General features: G+C 34.1%; 1 protein-coding gene across 1 annotated transcript in view; it reads right to left on the reverse strand.

The window, feature by feature from the left end:
• Positions 1–2,663: 2,663 nt before the first annotated feature.
• SLC25A36 (solute carrier family 25 member 36) overlaps positions 2,664–21,080 on the reverse strand; it is a 42,151-nt gene continuing 23,734 nt past the window's right edge. The window contains exons 4-7 of the mRNA XM_059920214.1: positions 20,517–20,617; positions 12,406–12,472; positions 8,598–8,887; positions 2,664–6,574 (exon numbers count right to left, since the gene is read on the reverse strand). Coding sequence (XP_059776197.1) covers positions 6,381–6,574; positions 8,598–8,887; positions 12,406–12,472; positions 20,517–20,617 — 652 coding nt within the window. The 3' untranslated portion in view covers positions 2,664–6,380. The remainder of the gene's footprint in view (positions 6,575–8,597; positions 8,888–12,405; positions 12,473–20,516; positions 20,618–21,080) is intronic.

Consider the following 21,080-nt stretch of genomic DNA (forward strand, 5'->3'; position numbering starts at 1 on the left):
TGTATGAACATAAAGTGACCTTCTCTTGATGACCACCTTTAGTAATAAAACTGCTATGAACATTTGAGGACAACTTTTCATTTCTCTTGGGAAACTTTTCCTCCCCACCTGGTAATAATTCTGGGTGATAGAGTGGATATAGTTTTAAATTTTCCTAGAAATGGCATCTTTCCAAAGTAGCTGTACCATTTTACACTCTAAACAACAATGTATGAGTCTCAGTTGTTTGAACATCCTAGGTATGATGCCTACTTGTCATTGTACAGGGTGCACTGTAGTGTTTCCTTGGTTCTAATTCATTAATCATGTTATCTTTTCATATGCCTACTTTTTTGTAAAGTGGCTGTTCAGGTCTTTACCTTAAAAATTTTCCTTATTAAATGTCCTGTCAGACATACTGTGAATATTTTGTCTGTGGCTGCATTTTTACTTTTAATGCTGTCTTTTTAATTTTGATGTTTCTTCTTTTTAATGGTTAGTGCCATTTTTTGGTAAATTTCAATCCTTGCCTACTCCAAGGTTGCAAAGATATTTTCTTCTAGGTTTACAATTTTAATTTTTACCTTTAGACCTATCATCCATCTTTTGTGTATGATGAAGTAATTGTTCATTTTTATTCATATTATTGTCTAGTTGCCCTAGCATACTTGTCAGGGGTGTGGAGACAAAAAGCAAAACAAAAAATCAGTATATAGTTTAGGAAGATATAGATCAAATAACCTGGGCCACTAAAACTCATAGTTCATAGAACTTTCGTCAATCTTATTGGATAATCTTGAAAGCTAAGGTTCAGAAGTAGCAGTTGAAAATGGGCTATTTGTTCTTGACAATGAGACTCAAGGAGGAATTATGAGGTGCTTTTAAGAGTAGGGAACTGGATAACAGAAAACGAGGGTCTAGCACTAAATTTTGTTGGGCTAGATGTAATGAGCTCCTTTGAATTTGACTAGGTTTAGAATCCTGGATCTACCACTAGTTTCAAAATGTCAAGACAGTTACTTTTGAATCAATTTCCAGGAAAGAATAAAAGAAAATGGGTTATTTTTCCTAATGGGCTATTAGAAAACTTTGATCTTTACTTCAAGGAACACCCCTCCCTGTATCAGCCCATATTTCCATCCCTGTTTCAAAGTCTCGGTAAAAATACTATGTTTTTCCAGGCAGCCTTTCCAGATTTTTCTAACAGAATTAATCACCATGACACTTCAGAGAAAATACGACATCCCTGAGGTTCACAGGTAGTATAACTGAGGGCTGCCCATCTAAGACAAACTGAACCTATTTGTTAAGTCTGATTTTCTATGATGCTTTGGGGAAAAAAAAAAAATCCACTGCTGTTCCAGTAGCCTCAGGAGGTAATCTAAGCTCTATATAGATCAGTTTCAAAGACAGACAGGCCATGTTGTTCCAGTTTACTTACTGAGCTCCATTTCTCATCACTCCCCAATGTTTCATTCTAAGCCAATCCCCATCTATCTTTTAGTTTTTTTTTTTTTTAAATCATCTCAGTGTCATCTCAAGTGCTGATGAATAACCTAGTGTAGTGAGTAAACATGAACACCCAAATTGAAAAAGACCAGCTGTAACTAACAACCCTTTAAATATCATGGGTCTATTCACCCAATATATAGGCTGTTGGGAAATCACATGAAATCACTGTATAAACATAGCACTCTACAAATTTACTGAGTTGCCTCCATATATAAAGGTAGTCAGTCAGCTGGTCTGTGCAATGCAAAAAATTAACAAAGGAAATCATTTAACTACACTTTGCTTGCTTGCCTGAGTATCAGTTGTACAGATGTCACACTTGAACCTTAAGAAATCATTAACTCACAGATTCCTTCTTCTATCACAGCTCCCGATATTTGGTAATGAACACACATCCACACAATTTAAACCTGGGACACTTGAGCTAAGTCATACCATTATTTTGCCAATATCTTCACTCTACCCACCATTTCAGTCTTCAGTGGAGAGAGTACTGTCAGGAGGCCAAACAATTTCAGCTTTACGTCGAGAAATGCAACATGACAAATTTGTCCTGGTTTCCTTACTAACAAAACTAGGTGATGTCTGACGGTTGCTACAATTTGGGAAAACCTAAAAAAACAAAACAGACAAAATATAAAGTGGGTAGGCACTACATAACACTTATATCTGTGTCACTTGTATTTCAGTCTATCATATGTGGGTTCATTTGGTTATTATAACAAGTTTCCAGCTCTTTACCTTTAATATTCTTAGCTTTCCTAAAGGCTGAAATTAAAACAAACAAAAGCTCCTACTGTTAAAAAAAAAAAATTTACAAGCTAGGGAGGAATCAATCAAATAACCTAATCAGGCTTCAATTTCTCAAATATTCTTTGCAAATTAGATATTTTGATACATGAAAAGTACTGGACTTTACAGATCAACAAACCTGTGGAAAATATGCAAGAACAGAAATTTCTTCCTGAACTATGAGGGAGTGGGATTATTCGACCTTTCAACCCCTAGAGGCATCTATCACTAGGTCTAGCAGGTAGGACCCTAACACTTAACTTGAAAAAAATGGCTATGCACTTTTGTTCTACACATTAATCCTAAGAAAGTATGATTACATTCTCACCATACCAGAGTATTAGGACACATTATAGAAAAACTGAAAAACAAACATCAGATTTTCATACGCATATTTTAATTTTTGGAATTTTAACAATTCAAATAAAATTCAGCTAGTTAACATAAATACAGAGTAAATGCACATAATTTACAGCCACATACAGGAATTCAATAGCAAACCTCACATAAATGGTCAAAGGATATCAACTCTTTGAAGTTGATTATTTAGCTACGACTGACAGGTCATAATTTAATGGTTCACATATGCAGGGGTACACATTCAAAATGTTTATTAACACAAAAACTGAGGAAAACTATAGAATCTTCAGTTTCTACAAGGAGTAGCATAAAAAGCAGGGTGTAGATGGAGAAATGTAAGGGCACAATGGAGATTTGTGTGGGCCGAAAGTTAGTACATTAAATACTTTTATATAGTTAAAATCCCCTTCCAATTTAAGTCATTTAGGAACACCTATATTCTTAGGAATGTTAAGTCATGATCAATACCAGAGGAGAAAAAGGCTGAAATATTATCTACCAGCCCCAGAGGGGCCCCTATAGCGCTATAACAGTCCAGGCAGAAGGGCATGTAAACAACCAAAGACAGCACGGACAACGCTGGAAGCGTAAAGGACAAATGGATTCCTAGCACTTCAGTCCTTCAAGATCAAATCAGTATTTTTAGTGATCGAAAACAAAATCTAAAAATGCTGACATATTTATACTCCAGTAAAAGGGTAAACACTCATTATTCTTAACAACCCAAACTCAGCTGGTCCTAACAGAATAATGCTATTCCACAATGGGCATTTGGTTTTAGGAGACAAAAGGCTGGATTAAATAATGTAATGATATTCTCTCTTGGTGTCAGAGTTAAAAAAATCAATTGCTTGCGGGTCCCATCTAGTAAGATTGGTTCCACGAAATTACATACATAAGGAAAACCAAGACAAAAGCTTTGGTGATACAGTTTTTTCCCTGGATTTAAAAAGCACTGTGTGGTACCCCACAATCACAGGTTGGTCATTCTCAGATTTTTGACTTTGAAATCTAGTAAACTGTTTCTGTGAGCCACAAGTACCAGAGTTCTGATCTGCTGCTCTATGAGTATGTTCTTTCAGTATGTACCGCTTTAACCTGAAAAGTTCAATTTTCTGAGATGATTCTCCAATAAAAGTACATACCAGTTTGAAGAGTGCCGACTACCTCTACACTAGAAATAAAAAGCTATCTGAGAGAAAACGGATGAAAATAAAACACAGTTTAAAAAAAAAGTCCAATGCTTTTTAAGTTTTTTTTTTTTAAACATTTGCATCAATTAAACAAAAAAATCTCCAAAGAAATGTTTCAAAGACAAACTTTATGTACAATTTTTATATAAAGTTTTCTTTTTAAATTATCTTTGTCATACATAAACTACGGCAGAGTGTACTTTGGGGGGAAGAAACAAAATAAACTTCATTGCTCCTTTCCAGCTGTCGCACAAAGAAACAAAGTCTGAGACTCTAAGATCTTTTCCTTCCAGCACATAAATATACTCACTTTTAAAAGCTGAAAAAAATGCACTAAAGGGTCAATACAAATACAAACAGGAATAGAATACGAGTTCATCCTTGAAGGACACTTGTTATGAATTTGCTACAACTAAATAAGATGTTCCTTAGCTGCTGGTTTTTATATCATTCTTAATCATTTGTGGGGTATTCAGATCACTAAGATTAGAGTCTCTGTCTGACATTCAATACAACTAATGTTTACAGATCTTCACAAGGCAAATGGCACTGTATTAGGCAGTATAAGTGGCACATGAAAATGAACACACTATATATTGACACTTTTACAGATTTAAGTTCGAAACCCCATTACTGTTTTTTTTGGGGGGGTGGGGGGCATGTTCCTCACAATAAATGTCAAAGCTGAAATTCACCATAAAAGGTAAGAATAATCCCAAAGGTAATGAAACTGAATTTGCCTTTGGTCTCCAAATAGATTGGAATACTTTAAATTCCAATCGAAGCACCTCAAAAACATCCAGTTACTGTTGATTACGAGGAAGTTAAGGTGTAGGAATTTAAGAGGGCACTGTGTCTCACTGTTGACAGTGGAGAAAGCTTGCAATGACATGCTATGATTTTTTATATGTTAGGGGCACTACAGTGTACATAAGAATACTTAAAACATTTATAGTAAAGATCTCCAAAATATACCTACATCCCAGAAAAATGTTATGAACACTGTTTCTGCCTAATACATAACCAATACTTAAAAAAAGTAATCTTAACATGGGAATTCTCTCCTACTCTCACCCTCCCCCCGAGAAGGCCACAAAGTGCATTCACAAAAAGTCATTCTTAAGATAAAGCCATTGCACAAAATGTACAGTTCATGTATACTGAAATGACTACCACACTGGAGTTTAATTGTATAAATTTCATACACCAGTATAGCAACATCCATAAGCGAAAGTCTTTTAATAGAATTACAGCAAATATCTTCATAAGGGCCATACATATAATACATTTAAAGTATTAAAAGGTGCAGTTGAACTCAACAGCAAAATGTAAAAGCTATATCCTGTTAACACGCTTAATCTGAATTAACTTGAATCTTTCTATGATTTACCATTCAAGAAATTAGGATGGAATAAATTCCTTGTCCAAAGCAGTTTGTTCATTTATAAAACTGTAAGTTAATTAGGATAACTACCTGCCCAATCAGATTGCAGAGGGCCCTTCTTCTATAATGTTTATGCTGCCCCAGGTATTTATAACGTCACCTTAAAAAAAGAAAACACCTTGTAAGGGCAAAGCTGAAAATTACCATTTTCTCTACTAAATAAATGCAATGTATGCAGAGCTTCTGGAATTAATTCAAAGGTTCAAATTCTTAATGTGAAACCAAATTGAGAAAGATTCAGAAGCAGTAAATGTTTTCCACTTTAAGAAAATGATACCTAGGTATGACAGGGGATAATTCAAGTTCATAATTATTAAGTCACTGCAAAGACATTGCATTCATTCATGTATCATTAGGTTAGAAAAGATAAGAGGACATGCTCAAGTCACTGAAATGGCCAAGAATCAACATTTTACTGGTTTATTGTGTCCCAAACTATTACCATTTAAGTTGATACATTAACAATTTAAGTGTTCACATTATGCTAAACATAAAGCACCTGTGAGCAGTGGAAACCAAAACATTTTAAAGCTAAAAATAAACACATGTTTAGACACTACTTCATTTGTCATCAAAAACAGTGACTACTAATGCCAAATGATTAACTTTAAAATATAGTGCCAGCTCCTCTCAAGGAAATGTGAAAATACTACTATCATTGTTATTTTTCAATTTTATAGGAATTATACAGAAGTTAGAAATTTATGACTGTCAATACTATCTTTGGATAGTTATACAGTTACAGATGGCTTTGTCTAGAAGACTGGAAAAGTGCTCATGGAATAAACACTATACTCTGATTGCCATAAATCAACAAAATGCCAGCTGTGTCCTGTGGACATGGTAGAGAAAATGGCAATTTTGAAGAAGGAGCGCTTCTAAAGGCTTTTTCTTGGAGGCAGCCAAGGTTTTTTTTCACATTACTAAAAAGACTAAGTAATGTGGTTATGATTACTTTAATTCCTACAACCAAACTTCCACTTAGGTATAGTTCCATGTTCCCACACTATTTTCCTTCTCTCCACCAAGCTGGCTTCGGTACTCCATGGTCCACTGTATCTTTTGGTCTTCCCTCTTTATAGTACAGCAGCCTGGTGGTGCTATCCGTTGAGCAGGTAGACCACTAATTCATAGGTGGCCATCATAATGGCTGTGTTTGGAATCTGTCTCACCAGATGAGTTGTCAGACCACGGTAAAGAGACCCATAGCCTTCTTCTTGAACAAGCAAAGATAGTGTCTGAAAAAAGGATCTATATTTTGTTCCCTCCTCACGCAGTCTTGTTCTTACAACTTCTGTATGGGAAAAAAATAGTCATTTTATTTAAACACCAGTGTGATATCTTTATACCCTCCTAATACTGGACACACCCCATTTATCAGACTGTAAGTGTAAGTTCAGGATAAATGAGGAGTAATTTATAATGTGCAACTTATTGAAACTAGTTACCATAGCCATGTCTTTCACCAAACTCCTAAGCTAGCTGGCTAAAATCACATAGACTAATTATAAAATTTCATAGGTTCCTGAATGGTAAAAGACAGAATAAACAGAAGTATCAGTTGTATACTGGATATAGATAAAAGGGAGAATAGATGTGATAAATAAAGGTAAAGCTGGAAAGAGAATAGAGATGGTATCAAAGATGAATACAGAAAGATACAGTGAGAAACAAACAGGGAAGATTTTTAAGAAGTGGACATAACAATGAAAAAATAGAATTATTAATTTATTCACAATGGTCCACATACACCAACATGAAATTTTATGTGGATAAGGCTGAAAATGTTTAAAATACTAGTGTCAGCTAAAAGGCCGCATCTGGGAAGCAACGAGGCAAAAATCATAAACCTTTAGATCTGAAAAGGATCTTAAAGGTTAGTCTAATTTTTCTTCATTTTAAAAGGTAAAGAAAGAAATGGGGACTACTAAGAAGTTTTAGTCAGCTGAAGGCAGAGGCTGGGACAAGAATTAAGAGTTTCAACTGAAGAATCTGTTCTTTCCACCCCATTATTTTTCAAACTTTTTCAACACAATGCTCCTGATGGGCCTGAGGGAAATGGCCGAAAGTAACTTTCACTGCAAATGTTAACATTTGAAATCTCCTATGTCCTGTCTTAAATACCCATGTCATTTATATATTTCAATCCAAAATACTGTTTATAAACTGTACCTCTTCTTATAATGACATCATCTCACTTGAAGAGACAGGGTGCTTGCAACTCCAAAACCCTCTCTCTCTCTCACCTGAGCAGGTCACCATCTTAGACCTCCCATAGAAGGCCAGAACCTACCCAATGCTGCTGGTACTGTCCTCTTTTGATTTCTCTTAAAGAAGCTAGGAATGGCCCTCAGGGAACTGGAGGTAAGCTGACAGTCCAATTTTGTTAAAGAGTTGGTTTTATTCATAAATTACGTTTTAGAGCAAATACTCATTTTCTAGCTGTATTTCATTTTTCCTGACAGAGCTTTAATCACATAGCCTTAGCTTTACAAAGGTGACTGTAAACATTAATCAGCATAACAAAAGGGAAGCACTTAGATGAAAAACCCTAACCAAACTAAACCTCAAACGTACCAAAATCAAAGTTTACACTTTAACAAAACAACAAAAACGTTACAAAAAAACCCTCAGCGTGTTACAGAGAAATTCTTAAGTGGTTTTCTTAGTTATTAATGAAAAAGGCTAATATTTTAAAACTTAAAAAACAGAAGTTTTAAAAATCATTAATATATACTTATTTGCCAACATGAAACAATGTAAAATAACTTGGTCTTTGGGATTATAGACTTCAATTCAAATTTGAGCTCCACCACTGAGTAAGCTATGTGACCTTGAGCAAGTTACTTAATCTTAACATTTCTGGTTTCCCATCTGAAAATGAAGACAATTCTGGTTATGTTCTGGTATACCTCTAGACTTATAAGTACTTTGCACGATTTTTGTGCGGATTAGCAATAATGTATACTGTATATATGTATGTAATAATAAAGTATCTAGTATGGCACCTACATCCATACTTTTTTAAAAAACAGAAACTTGCCCAAGTCACCTGGCTGGAATCTGACTCTGGGCTGAAATCTGACTGTCCAGAGCCCATGCTAAATCACCACCATGCTACTATAGCATACCTATACTGACCTATTAAAACAGCCTTATGTTACTCATACAGATTTAATCCCATTACGATGAACTGTATTTAGTTATACTGTAATTCAGTAAAATTATAAATACTCTAATAAGGTGGCCATTGGCTGGGGTGGGAAAATATTTCTGATTTAACAGAAGATTACTCACACACATTCAAGTCCTCTTACCATGTGGATATGCTATAGTTGTGGCACACGTTTTTGAGGTGGCAGCAGCTAGCATCATTCCCACAAAATCTGATGCTTCTTTTACAGACTCTTCTTCATTTTCCATCGTAGAAGCAATCTTATATTCCAGTAGTTTTTGCTTAATACTTTCATAAATAACAAAATGGATAACAGTCTCTGATATGCCAGCATATGAAGCAGACATGCCCCTATAAAATCCTCTAAGTCCATCTGTCTGATACACTTTACGGACACACTCAAAAGCACCCATTCGCTTTTCCCCACGGTTCCTGAAAAGCAAAAGGGAAAAACCTTATTAACAAAAATAAAGTAGTATAGGTTTTTAAATAAAGTAAATAAAATATATAGAAATATGCCACTCTACTAAAGAATAACCCTCTTTAATTCATGAGGAAGTAAAATCAGAATTTTAAAACATTCATTTTAGATTTCCTATTCTTCTGTCCCAAATTTGTCATATTAGATAGGTAACATATAAGTAGTTTTACTGAATGCAAAATAACTACTTTGAATCTTCAGTTTCATTGAAGTCTGACTGTATGAATAAGCAACAAAATCCACTGTGACTGTGTTCAAACACACTGTGACTGCAGCTCAAGATAAAAACAGAATAAACAAAAACCCCTCACATTATATTAAAAGTAATTCTAAGTAAGCTGAGTCTTTCGCATTTAATAATATATAAAAAGAATGACTGGGACTTCCCTGGTGGCACAGTGGTTAAGAATCCACCTGCCAATGCAGGGCACACGGGTTTGATCCCTGGTCCGGGAAGATCCCACATGCCGAGGAGCAACTAAGCCCGTGCACCACAACTACTGAGCCTGTGCTCTAGAGCCCGCGAGCCACAACTACTGAGCCCGTGTGCCGCAACCACTGAAGCCCTCGCGCCTAGAGCCCGTGCTCCACAACAAGAGAAGCCACCGCAATGAGAAGCCCGCATACCACAACAAAGAGTAGCCCCTGCTCACCGCAACTAGAGAAAGCCCGCACACTGCAACAAAGACCCAATACAGGCAAAAAAAAAAATATATATATATATATATATTATAAATATATATATATGACTGAAACACCAATGATAATAGAATATCACAAAGCAAGGAGTATAATTAAGCTAATTTCTGTGTACCTGGGGGATTCTTCCAAGCCCACCCAGTTCTTCCCCAAAAGTGACTGGGTGACTTTAAATCAAATTTCCTATGATCCTTTGAAGGTAATGGCCATATCTTTCACCTCAGTAAATAGTGAGGACTTCTACAGTTATCAAGTATTTATGAAGCATTGTGCCCAAGAAAACTTTCTTAGTGCTACTTAAGGGTGCAGCATCTACTCTTTTACAAGTCTATAATTTTGAGTTTGTAAAAATATTTATTACCTTCATTATGATTCCCCCAATAGAACTTTATCTGTAAGAAATGGGTTTAAATGCCACCCACGGGAAAAGAAATAGAAAACTTAACTATTTATAAATTATATACAACTGGATAACATAACAAAATAAAACCACAACTAAGACACCTACCTGATAACCTATAGATTCTTCCAATCTTATAAACTAATTGTCTTGAATCAATGACTATCCTCAACTAATGGTACTGAATAAATATTTCTTAGTTGAATGATCCATGCAACCAACTGTAATTAGTTTCTGCTATAAATCCTTTCTTACAAGGGAGTCAAGGGCTGTGAGTCCTCAAGGTTAATATGCAAACACATCAGCCCTGTTCTTTTTTTTTTTTTTTTTTTAATTTTATTTATTTATTTATTTATTTGTTTATTTATGGCTGTGTTTGGTCTTCGTTTCTGTGCGAGGGCTTTCTCTAGTTGTGGCAAGCGGGGGCCACTCTTCATCGCGGTGCGCGGGCCTCTCACTATCGCGGCCTCTCTTGCTGCGGGGCACAGGCTCCAGACGCGCAGGCTCAGTAGCTGTGGCTCACGGGCTTAGTTGCTCCGCGGCATGTGGGATCTTCCCAGACCAGGGCTCGAACCCGTGTCCCCTGCATTAGCAGGCAGATTCTCAACCCCTGCGCCACCAGGGAAGCCAGCCCTGTTCTTGATCTGTGCTGTAAGGGAGCGTCCTCAAATCAACCTTTCACTACTACCCCAGCCCCATCCCATTTCCCCACCCCTAAGCCTAGGAAATTGTGCTGGCTTGATTATTACTTTTTTCACTTACAACATTAAAGAGTTTTTTTTTTTTAATTAATTAATTAATTAATTTATGGCTGTGTTGGGTCTTCGTTTCTGTGCGAGGGCTTTCTCCTAGTTGTGGCAAGCGGGGGCCACTCTTCATCGCGGTGCGCGGGCCTCTCACTATCGCGGCCTCTCTTGTTGCGGAGCACAGGCTGCAGACGCGCAGGCTCAGTAGTTGTGGCTCACGGGCCTAGTTGCTCCGCGGCATGTGGGATCTTCCCAGACCAGGGCTCGAACCCGTGTCCCCTGCATTGGCAGGCAGATTCTCAACCACTGCACCACCAGGGAAGCCCCATTAAAGAGTTTTAATCCATGCTTTTCCGGGATCCCCTACAATCCACCCTATAGCATACTGAAGCATGCCCCTGGTAGCTTTATCACAGTACAGTAGGGACTGGCATCTCACACTTTTTAACCTCTGGGTTGGCTTACCTACCATTACCTTTCAGATCTCTGACTTCAGGAGATACACTCTGAGTCTTGCTGCAACACTCAATTTAAGATTTCATTAAAAATTATTCTAGATGAAACAAGAATTAGACATTGCTTTTCAAGTCTCCAAATAGCATACAATTCTACATGACAGGATGTAGAAAACAGAGCTTTAAGCAGGCATAGTTGTTAATGATTTCTTAGGTCAGTTTTATTTATAATCTATGATATCTACACTAGACTTCCCAAACCCTAAAACATAAAAAACAGTGAAAATTGTTATACAGAGTCTACTCCAGACTGAAAGGCTAAACAGTTTCAAAACTATCAACGTGATTATTATTATTATAATACATCAGATAAGGTCATCTCTCTACTTCAAAGTGTTACTTTTTCCCTGTCCTCCATTCTGAAGGCCAACAGGAGTTGAGATGGCAGGACTCTAAGCCACACTGCTTCTAGCCTTCTCTCAGCTCCCAGAACACGTCAAAGGCCCTAAACTTAGGATATGTGAGATTTGCACTATTGCCTCTGGTTAAAAATGGGCTCAAAAAACCATCCCTTGACTATTCCATTTAAAGTTGGTCCCAACTGTTTCCTGGGATATCTCTAGAACCTACCAGTACCTGCTCATTATAGATGTATTGAATGATCTTGCTGCTATAAAGTGGCTGGCAGTAACAGATGAAGTCCATGAATACACGAGAGCTAAATTCCACGCCAGAACGCTCTGGGTACAAGGTTCATGAGTTTGAGCAATGATCCTTAAAGACTCAGTCTAGACTCATTGATCATGTTGTTTATTTAGGTGTTAGGAGACCGATTATAATCACACATGGAGTGAATGAAAGTATCACAGCTCGGGCTAGATTAATATGTCCTTTTCCTTTCTTCTTCCTTTACTGAAAAACACAATGCATAGTATACTTTCTTTCCTAGAAACTGTCATACTGTCAACTATTACTGTCACTTTTGCCTCTGATGGTACATCCAAGTTTCAAAACCAAACAAAAAAAACCAACCAAACAAACAAAATCAGCAGCAAATGAGGGGAAAAAATGTTTAGATACCTGGCACTGAGATCTCACTGATACAAATTTATAGAAGAAATTTAGTTGAAGCCAACTTTAACAAATTTTGTTTTAATGAATTAACATACCTTGCATCAAGCTGTAACCGAGTCTTTATAAGCCAAATGGGGTTGGTCGCTGTGATTGCGGTAAAACCTAAACAAACATGTTTAAAATGAACTCTGGTAAAAATGAAGAACACACTATTAACTTCAAGATTTTTAAAACTATATAAATCTATATTAAAGAAAATATATAAATATTTAAACTATCAACTGATGTATGCTTTACACTTTTATTTTACAAATCCATTCAACCATGAACATCTGTACTTTTTACTTCCAAATCAGTCTCAAATTCTGACCATAACTAAAAGATTCTTTTAAGAGCAAAATCTGATTATATATAAACTTCTCTTCCAACATATTCAGAATATGCTATGGGTGGCACTCTCTACTCTCTACGCTAAATTCAGAAACCCATTTCTACAAAGAAACATAGAAATTTTGTGTATTCTAGGGCTTTTTAGCATGCAAACTCTACAATAGCTACTTGGGGTCCAACTAAATCACAAATCACTATGTTCAAAATGGAGTCTACATAAACGTCAGCATTTACCAATATCTGATCTTAAGTTGACTGTACAACAGAAAGAATTGTTGTTTGGCCTTGTGAATACTTTTTATAAGCACACAATTACTAATACTGTTAAAATAATGGTATCACAGAGATAAGGTTTCTGTTAGGGTTAATAGGACAGATCTATCTTTCATCCACTTAAAAACATACAAAAACTTAAAAGTTCAAAAAGTTACAAATCAGAACTTCCCTCTTACTTTTATAGACACTGAAGAGAGAAACTTAAGGTAGAAGGTAGTTCTATTTTACTTTAAAACTAAAGTACTATGTATTAACTATCAATGCAGAAGGGTGGTCCCCTAAGATGGCCCATTCCAGGTAGTAAAGTAAGATCTCTGGAACAGTATGTTTCTAGGCTAGTGCATATCTTTTACTTGCTATCTTCCTAGTGTTATGGGAAAATAGCAGCACATGAAATGCAATCTTGATGATGGAAATTTATGAAGATTGCTTCATCTATACAAAACAGGATTTTCATATAATACTTGTGAACACTTAAGATCACTACACAAACTTGATAGAACTTACATCAACCTACATTTATTCATTTGGCCTTTAAATTCAGTGAAAACTTACATGCAGAAATGTCTAAGGATCTTAATTTTTAATACTTGCTATCAAATACTAGCGGGTCAAGCACATTATTTTTAGAAAGGTTTTGAAATATAACCAGCACATTTAATATTATAAAGTACTTTCAGGAACAAAAATGCTGTGGTACACTTAGGAGTAATTTGTCTTTTTAGTTAACATATAGTGGAGAACTAATCATAAACCTTTTTTCGCTTTCAGAGTTAGTATGGGTATATCTACAAAGGCAAAATAATTTTACTAAATTGTTTACAAAGTAGAATTTAGTCTCACAGGTTCTTTTCCCTTCTATAATGTCAGATAATTAGCTAACTCAAATTTTACTCCCTTAATCCACTATATTAATACTGTGGAAACAGCCAGATGTTTCACAAAGAGATGCTCAAACTGACTCTATTATCAAGCAAAATAACTGAAATAAGTTTGATTTAATAACTCCTTCAATAATTTTGTAATGATTATATAGTCTCCATTTCTCAAGTGCTTTTAATACTACATACATACATAATATAAAACTAGAAAGGGACCGACAATTTTGTAAGCATCAGCCAGTACTAAAATAATAAAAATTTAATGTGTTGGACAGGGTGTCAGGAAGATGTTTCAAATAAAAAGTTCTTTTCATGCATATATTCTTGATAAAAGGAAAGAGAAGAAAAATATGAAACCAGATCAGTTTAAATATTTTGTTTGGAAAAGATTTTTCTTGCATGTTGGCTTAACTGAGAATAAAGTTATGGAGTTCAATTTTTTTTTCTCTTGAACCCCATTCTTCTCAGTGAAAATGTCAAACTAAAGATATTCAAATTATATTCTAAAGCAAATGTGCACCTGACATCAGAATTCTGGTCATAAGCCTAATTTGATGATTCTTTATTTTAAACTTAAATATGTGTATTAGCTAAATGTCTATACAGTAATATTAGGAGTTTATTAGTAAAAAGCTGCTTAGCAGCACAAACCAACAAAACACTGCATTAGTCACAATGGTTTTTATTAATTATTATGTGGAAATTTTAGGAAAAAAACATTTGCTTTTTATTAAATTTTGAAAGCATAAAACTGGGAATGCTTATATCCAACTTTTAAAAAAGCAGTCTGTCTAGGTAAAAATCTCATTCAATTTATTATACTTTACTTGAAAAGAAGATGAGCATCAAAGCTTTTTTTTTAAAAAAAATAAAAGTTCTATGTCTAAAAATATAAGCTTAGGACCCAAGCTTATTAACACTCTTCCAAGTCTCAAATTCCTCAATTAGAGGCTGAAAAAAACCCCATATGTGTAAACTTTAAAATATTATAATACATATTTATAAATATTACTAGGAATAAAATTTTAAATACCCATAATGCTCTGTACATGTTAATAAACTAAACAGGAAGCAAACAACAGGTATTTCTCACTTAACTAAAATTCATTTTCAGACACAGATTGACCTATGGAACATGACACATTAAAATTTAGGTAAGTGAGACAATGTCATCATCTTATATCTATACAGCTTGTGCTTACTACAGTTGGGGCTCAACTCTTCCAGTAACAAGCTAGTTAATAAAGACACTAGCCTAACTGCTAGCAAACCATTAAGTTAGACAAAAGAATCAAGGCATAATCCACAGGTTTTTAGCTATTGGTCATTTACCAGTTCTGGTCCTTGGGTTTTATGCTATTACATCCTCTTAACCAAAGACACTCTAATTATAAACTTATGGAGACAGTATTAGGCTAATTAAATCTACAAAAATATAACCTATTAATTCAAAACATGAAACAAGCAGGAAGAAATAAAAATTTATTACTAGCTTAGAATTATATATGGTAAGGCAGTTTGAAGTTGACAAACAGTCAAAGTTAAACATATCTTCCTACTCCTTTTAAGACAAAGATACTGGGGATGGTGCCCCTGAAATTTAGAAGTTTCCTATTACTTTTTATTTTGACATTTAAATTTTGTGACATTTTGATAATATGCTATTTCATATTAACATTCTGAGCACCCCATTAAACATTAAAACTGATTTAGAAGTATATGAAGAATCTATTTGTAGGTTAAGAAGAATTAATGGTGCTGCTCCACAGTCAGTTAAAGCAAAATGGCAGTATACTGGCCATACTATTAGTAGTATAGTTAATAGTTTATTAGGAAGTTTAAAAAAAACTTTTAAAATGCAATTTTTAGAGTTTTGTTTCATCTAATATTCCATTTGATAATGTAAACCAATTAAAAACCAGATTAACAGAAATCCTGGTTGTAGTAAACTTGCTGAAAATGTCTATTTCATTAAGTGAGTGATACCTGTAGTATTGCATTTTCAGTACTTTTTATTTCAATTAACTTCTGTAAGAACAAAGCTCACCTAACCTTCTAAGAAAAATATATTAAAACTACTAAAAAAATCCCAAAAAACCTAATTAAAACTAAAACAAACAAGATCCCATATATTCTTGTCCCATATTTGGAAAGTAATGGTAGGTATTAAGATCAATGTTTTTGCAAGAAGGTAGAAAGCCAAGTATCAACAGATAAGAGAATAGAAAGCACTGTATTAGACTTTTAAAATACGTTATGCTAAGCGAAGAGAACTACTGTTTTTTTCTAAAAGCTGTCGGACGGCATGATACCATTTATAGCTATGTAAATCTTAAATACTGTTAAGGAATTCTTTGGAGGTCAAGGCTACTATGGCCAAGCTAACGACCCCAAGCTTTTAGTACACGATGACTGAAAAGTTACCCAATTCTTCCTTCTAGAAGGAATATTATAAAGGAATCAGAATTAAAGTTTTATAAAATACTCAGATAATGCACACACAAATTCAGGAAATAAAAATTCATTTCCCGCCTTCTATTAATTCCACAGCTATTATAAATTCCCAGGGTGTGTTTCTTATAACTAGAGGCTGCAAGAGATGCTCAGATCAGTACTCACGAGGTTTAAGTTAGTCCATATTTCTACAGGAAGTGACCTGCGGATGGGGAGCATGAGATGACACGATCTCACTCTTTTCTCGGGAGAAATGTACAGTAAATGCCTAAAATAGACACAGGCTTTTCTGTATCATAACAACAAGCAGTGACCTCATCAGAAACATGTGTACAAAATGAATCCCATTGGAAGGATTTGAGAAATATTTACTGTGAGATCTAACTTTTTGAAAATTTTAAGTTAAAAAAGAAAAAGAAAGGAATATAAGAATGGGCCATAATTTTTTTTAAAAAGTACCGAGTACTGAAAATTCTGCCATCTGTAGCAGTTTCAGAGTCCAAATACTTACCTAAAAGAAGATCAATTTTGCCTTAAAGAAAAAATGCTAACCTTGTCAAAGGGGAATCTAAGAAAATATTTAGAGGGGATTATCATATCCCATTTTCCTACCATTATCTACCATGCTCAGAGCTGAAATCACAATTTTCTATTCCTTAACAATCAGCCTACTTAGTAAATCTAAAAAAACAAAAACAGGGGAGTTCCCTGGTGGTCCAGTGGTTAGGACTCGACATATTCACTGCTGTGGGCCCGGGTTAAATCCTTGGTGGGGGAACTAAGATCCTGCAAGCTGCGCAGCACGGCCAAAAGAATTAGAATTTAAATAAATAAATAAACAAATAAATAAATAAATAAAACAAAAATAGAAAATTCAAGTAACTTCATTTTGTAACTATAATTTTTAAAAAAAAATAAAGTATAGGTGGCTACAATAGTACCTTTCACCTTTTGCACTATGATCAGTAATATTGCACATCCATTTTTATGAAATATTTTGGATTATTTTGTATTCAGTTTCTTGTGCTCTACAAAATAAAAAACAGGAAGAATGTTTACATACAAACACACAAAATGTCTAGCCATCCATTTGGCTAAATAAACTGCCATGGACAAATTATTTAAAAGAATATTTTATAATGCAAGACAAAATTTCTACTTAATGAGTAAAAATTTAACCTTTAATAAGTCAAATAGAAAATGTATCCTGAAAAATAACAGTGAATGCTATAAGCAAATAAAACCCACTAGGTATGTAGTAAATGTTAAACAATTACATTGTTGGTATTGAAAAAATTAAGCAATCACTGTGTGAATATATAATCCAATAAAAATCAGAATTCATTTCTTTTAAATCTGTACTGTTGTATAGAAAAGTATATACAACCCAGATAAAAACTTTTGAAAATTGGGAGTTACTATAAAGAAGAAATGTAATACTATTTTTTTTTTTGTATACACGCCTGTGTCCAGGTGTATACAGAGGGATATGCAAATTCATTTTAACAAAAACACACAGAAACTCTCAAGAAAATAAATACCCTCAATAGCTAAGATACATTTAGTCTGGCAAAGGTCATATGGGGAGGGGGTGGGGGGAAGGCAGGTAAAACAGAGTCACCATTACTTAATTTGATTAAATAGCCTCACAGCTGGAAAAAAATTTTTCAATGTATGAAAATTCATAGCTCAAATTGAGAGGTTTACAAATTCTTATACTATTCCCTTGAAATACTAAAACAAAAGAAAATAAGATGGCCTTTAAACAAACTGTCCTTTTAATTAAAAAGGTTTAGTATATAAAACACTCAAGTTCATATTAATAAAATACAAAATGTAACTGAATTGAGAGGTTACTTGGAATAAAAACTATATACAAGGTATGTTACTGAAGCTTAATGCATGTGCTATTTGATGTAGCAAAATCTTGCAGACACTATCATTAATGGTGTATTTTAGTGCATTTTTGATATTAAAGTGACAAGGTTAGCATTTTTTTTTTGAATAGCCAGTTAAAAAACAAGTTTTCACATGACTGCCTCTAAGCACTTTGCACCCCCAATTCATATTTTGAAGACCTCTACAAATTATCCTGAAGAAAAACCAATGCAGTCTGGTCTAGATTTTTACAAGAATGAAGGGAGCAAAAGGCTACCGTAACAAGTCTGCATGGGACCATTCAGTTTCACCAACCATGTAGCTATGTATAAAAACTGCAAAGCTAAATGTTATTGCTCATGAATAGTGCAAGGAAGCTCTGAAGGCATAGTTCTCAGAAAAATCTAACTGCAAACAAATGGAAGAAGTATTTTCAAATTACACAATAAGTGAATAGTGCAAGACTCTCTGAACAAGTATAAGACTATCAATGTACCAAAATTCAAGAAATTCAAGTTGGGAAATAGTATCAATGTATAAATAAAAACTGAAAACTATGAGTTAACATTTGTACACATTTGAGAAAAAAAAGTACAAAATGACAATTCCACTGAAATTCTCTGCAATGTGGTACAAATATAGTAATAAATTCTGATTAGATATTCCAATGAAAAAAGATGTTCCAGTGGGAATTAAGATATACTGAAACTCTAAATTTGTAATACTGAATATATAACTATCCTCAACTTAAAATAATTGCTTACCTACTTTCTTGGCATCAATTCTTTTAAAAAAGAAAGATTAACATTTCTTTACAATTTTCTGGGGTTAAGAAACAAAAACATGAACACTGGTAATCCAGAAATATATTCTTAAAAACCCTAATACAGTTGTTATGTAGTTTGAAATTAGCCACTAACTTTACACTCAAATTTGTAGAAGGAAAAATCATATCTAGTTGTATTCAACATCTGTAAAAGTATATTAAAAAAATTCTAGTTGTAACTAGATGATCTCTGTGTTATTAAAGAACTAATTCTCAAAACATAAACCTATGTAGAGCAACCCACTCATTACAAGAATAAGGTAATGGAGATTCACATAAATTACCTAACTTGCCCAAGATCTCTCTTCATTGGTAAAGAGTATTTCACCACCTTGATCTTTAAAGCTTTACCTTCCAGCTTTAAAACTTCAATGAGTCAGTCAACAATTACTAAATATAAAAAGCCATGAAAATAATTTCTAAGGTACATGCTAGATTTATTATATGGCTATTGACCTTTCAGAAATTAGTATTTCAAACTTACTCTTAGTTCATTAAATATGTGGTTGAAATTGATCCAATTTATCTCTAAACAGAAAATGGTTAACAGTTTAAGGCACTCATTATTAAGCATCTAATTGAAACTCAATATACTGATCAACAGTTGACAAAAGTAGTTATAATTTGATTTATAAAGTCACAGCATATTTTGGAAATGTGAGACATGGTTAAATATACAACAAATCTCAGAAAACTATAGAGAATTTTTCTAATGAGAACCAAAGGTCATGGCTTTGTCTAACATGCAGGGCAGCAAATGATTCCAGAACCACACTAGTCAAACCAATCTCCCAGTTTATCTTTAAGGCAGTGCAGAGGCCCAGGACTAGTTGTTTTAATTCAGAATCATATAGTCTCATCAATGATGATAGAAGAGTTCCTGGAAACATTTCTAGAGCAAGCATGTACACATATCTGGTACCTACATTTTGAGTGTTATCTTAGTGCGATTTATGTGGAATGATAAACATATTTTTCAATACATACGTTACAAAAACTCTGAATTATCAATAATGTATCACTCACAAAAATTTCAGCATTTGAGCACAGGACAAAATGAATACTTTACCAAGAACTGCCGGCACATTTCAGACAGAAGCCAAAACATGCAGCAAAAAGGGAAAAGGCACTAACAGAAATTGAGGAGAAAAGAGTAAATTACAGCTCTGTAATTTGTAAGTGTAATTATGGTTGGATTGTTAAAACTGTTAAAAGTGATCACTAAATATTCAGTGGACTACACAAGACAATGTAAATATTATATTACCTGCATGCTATCACAAACTCCTAAATACAAAAATGCCAATTGACAATAGATTTTACATATACCACCTAATCAAATTTATTGTATACTAATAAATGTAAAAATCATGTTTACAGATGCTAATCAATGAAAAGCACATTAACTACCTTAACTTTACAAGGTTAAATTCATCAAAATTCAATATTAAGTCTCTAGGTGTCAGAAAATTTTTTGCTTTTTAATATCATATATTCATACCTGCCATTGCAGCTGAAATCATGTGTACCTGGGTAGAATCAGGATCAAATAAACCATTCAACTTTTCCTTGCAGTTTGAATAAGCAGCAAAGTATATTGCTCTAAAATAAAGATTTAAATTTTGTCAATAAGCATGTTGCTTAATTCGTAAGATTTAAAAGACACATAAATTGATCTTTATTATTCCAGAGTCCAGAAATCTAAAAACATAATGTCTTAGTTTTTATTTACATTCTCATGTAACATCACATACATTATCTTTTCATGAAGACCATGAAGTACTTTTTGTATCAACTCATTAAAGATAAAGTATCCTCAGATAGTCCTACCCCAATAATTTGACAGCAACTAACTGAAAAAGTATAAGACTTTGGCAGGCCTATATAATGCTAATAAGGCTAAGTTAAATACACTTAAGTAAACGTGATATGAGTACTTTATGTTTTTTTGAAGAGAGGAAGGTAGAACTGACTCAAGTGATCAAAGTATATGTTAAACAATTTTGAGATACTGTGCTATATACCAATCTATACTACACAAAGAGTAGTTCACAGCACCCTTTAA

This window comes from Balaenoptera ricei, chromosome 4 (assembly GCF_028023285.1).
Source record: "Balaenoptera ricei isolate mBalRic1 chromosome 4, mBalRic1.hap2, whole genome shotgun sequence".
NCBI lineage: Eukaryota > Metazoa > Chordata > Mammalia > Artiodactyla > Balaenopteridae > Balaenoptera > Balaenoptera ricei.